This window comes from Triticum urartu, chromosome 3, assembly GCF_003073215.2.
Source record: "Triticum urartu cultivar G1812 chromosome 3, Tu2.1, whole genome shotgun sequence".
Taxonomy (NCBI): domain Eukaryota; kingdom Viridiplantae; phylum Streptophyta; class Magnoliopsida; order Poales; family Poaceae; genus Triticum; species Triticum urartu.
The window spans coordinates 15,485,771-15,488,087 of NC_053024.1; the positions used below are offsets into that span (position 1 = coordinate 15,485,771).

At 53.2% G+C, this 2,317-nt stretch overlaps 1 protein-coding gene across 1 annotated transcript; it reads right to left on the reverse strand.

Moving 5' to 3' along the window:
* Positions 1-249: 249 nt before the first annotated feature.
* LOC125547681 (NADPH-dependent aldehyde reductase-like protein, chloroplastic) lies at positions 250-1,592 on the reverse strand. Its single transcript, XM_048711487.1, has one exon. It carries the CDS (start codon positions 1,486-1,488, stop codon positions 703-705), a length of 786 nt encoding a protein of 261 aa, XP_048567444.1. The 5' UTR covers positions 1,489-1,592; the 3' UTR covers positions 250-702.
* Positions 1,593-2,317: the final 725 nt, after the last annotated feature.

Sequence of the window (2,317 nt, forward strand, 5' to 3'; positions counted from 1 at the left end):
TCATCCCGTTGCATTTTCAGCTTACCACTTATCTTTTCAACCACGGGGTGGCAGGCAGTACAAATGGACAACCAAAGCCACAAGTACTCCTATTGAAATTAGTTTGCTATATATTTTCATTCCAGTTATTACCCTGATTGACAACATACTCCTATCTTCTCAAGGATGCCACCTCATTCTACAAAAAGTAATTTGCAAGTTCTACCCCCGTTTCAATAAGAGAAGCTCAGATGAAATACACAGGCGCAATTGCAAAGATGAAGGGCACAAAAGACCCGTCGTTTATAACTTTCAAACTGGAGTCCAAGCCTCAACACATCGCTAACCAACTGTGTGATAACCATCCATTATCTTCCATGGGATATATTGTCGAGTATGAAAAGAATGGGATACCATATATACAGAGTACATGCTACAAGTTGCTATAGTTTTATCAAACGCTATATGGTTCATGCTGCAAACTGCTACGACTTTATCATATGGTACATATTTGTACCAACAAGAAATTTCAATCATTTTCTATATAAATAATCTAACATTTTATGGATTGAAATTGTTTTCTTCTTTGAAATGTCGATGTTATTCCGAAAATTCACATACGAATTTCTGCAGCAAGGCGCGGGATATCATCTAGTTTAAGAAAACGGAGGCATCCGTTCGACACAGGAGACACAGAGAGACAGCGCCGAACAGCCACAGTAATTAAGCAATGCCGCCGTTGACCCGAATGACCTGGCTGTTCACCCACTCGGCCGCGTCAGTGCAGAGGAACCCGACCGCCGGCGCGATGTCGCCCACCTCCCCAAGCCGCCCCATCGGGTGCCCAGCCCTGAACCTCTCCACCGCCTCCTCGCTCTTCCCGTCGAAGAAGAGCTCCGTCGCCACGGGCCCCGGCGCCACGCAGTTCACCGTCACCTGCGCCGACCCGAGCTCCTTCGCGGCCACCCGCACCATCGCCTCCACGGCCGCCTTGGACGCTGCGTACGCCCCGTAGCCAGGGAGCAGCGTCGCCGCCAGCGTCGAGGACACAGCCACGATCCGGCCCCCGCCCCCGCGCCGCAGCCGGTTCGCCGCCTCGCGGAGGCACAGAAACGCGCCCCGGGTGTTCACCGCGAACACGTTGTCGAAGTCCGCCGTGGCGGTGTTGGCGAGCGACGGGTAGGTCCCGATGCCCAGGCCCGCGCAGGCCACCAGGATGTGCGCCGGGCCGCCGAAGGCGGTCTCTGCGGCGTCAAAGAGGGACCGGACGCCCGCCTCGTCGGAGACGTCGGCCTTGATCGCCACGGCGCGCGGGAGCTCAGCGGCCAGCGCGTCGGCCTGCTGAGAGCTGGAGGCGTACCCGAGGACCAGGCTGGCGCCGAGGGACGACAGGTGGGTCGCGATGCCGCGCCCGATGCCGCCCGACGCGCCGGTGACGATGGCCACGCGGCCCGCCAGGGGCAGCGTCGCTGCCGGAGCCGGAGGGGATGTGATCGCCGAGGTGGCCATGAGCTTGTTTGCGAGATTGCGAGTTTGCGACGGGCTTTGCGACTGACTTTGCGAGTTTGTGATCGCCGAGGTTGAGTTCTTATAAATATGGTTTTGCTAGCGGAGAGCACACTCGTCATCGGTGACGCAGAGCGTGGATTATCAATCTTCCCCTTTGAGGCTTTGACCATGGGCACGCCCCAAGAGATACTACCTCTCCATGCTCTCATCCATCCATGACGTCGGCCAACTTCATGTAGTAACTATCATGGCGGCATCGTCTTTAATGCATGTGTGGAATTTTTCTTTTTTGCGAGTCACGGTCGTTTGTTTACTGTGTGGAAAATTACTAAGGAAAAAATGGTTCCTCTTCTACATTTTCTTCTGTGAATTTTTTTATCTATTCATCTTCAATCATGTCAATACGACAAACGCCATAAATAATGAAAATTATATCCAGATCCGCAGGCCACCTAATGACGACCACAAACACCGAAGCATCGCCATCATTGTCGCTTCCCTCGCCGGAATCGAGCAAAACTTGTTGTAGTAGACAGCCGAAAAGTCATCGTGCGAAGGCCTCATAGGACTAGCGCAATAGAACAGCAACCGCCACGGATGAAGAGTAGTTTATATCGGAAGGATCCAACCTGAAAACACGCGAATGTCGACGAACTACGACCAGATCCAAGCAAATTCATCAAGGACAGATTCGAGCAAATCCACTAAGAACAGATTCGCCGGAGACACATCTCCACACGCTCACCGACGATGCTAAACACATCACTGGAACGGGGGCTAGGCGGGGAAAACTTTATTCCATCTTCAGGGAGTCGCCGTTGTCTCGTCT

What these genes read in the sequence shown, in the direction of transcription:
- LOC125547681 (XM_048711487.1), bottom strand. Translation starts at nt 1,488, where the DNA reads ATGGCCACCTCGGCGATCACATCCCCTCCGGCTCCGGCAGCGACGCTG.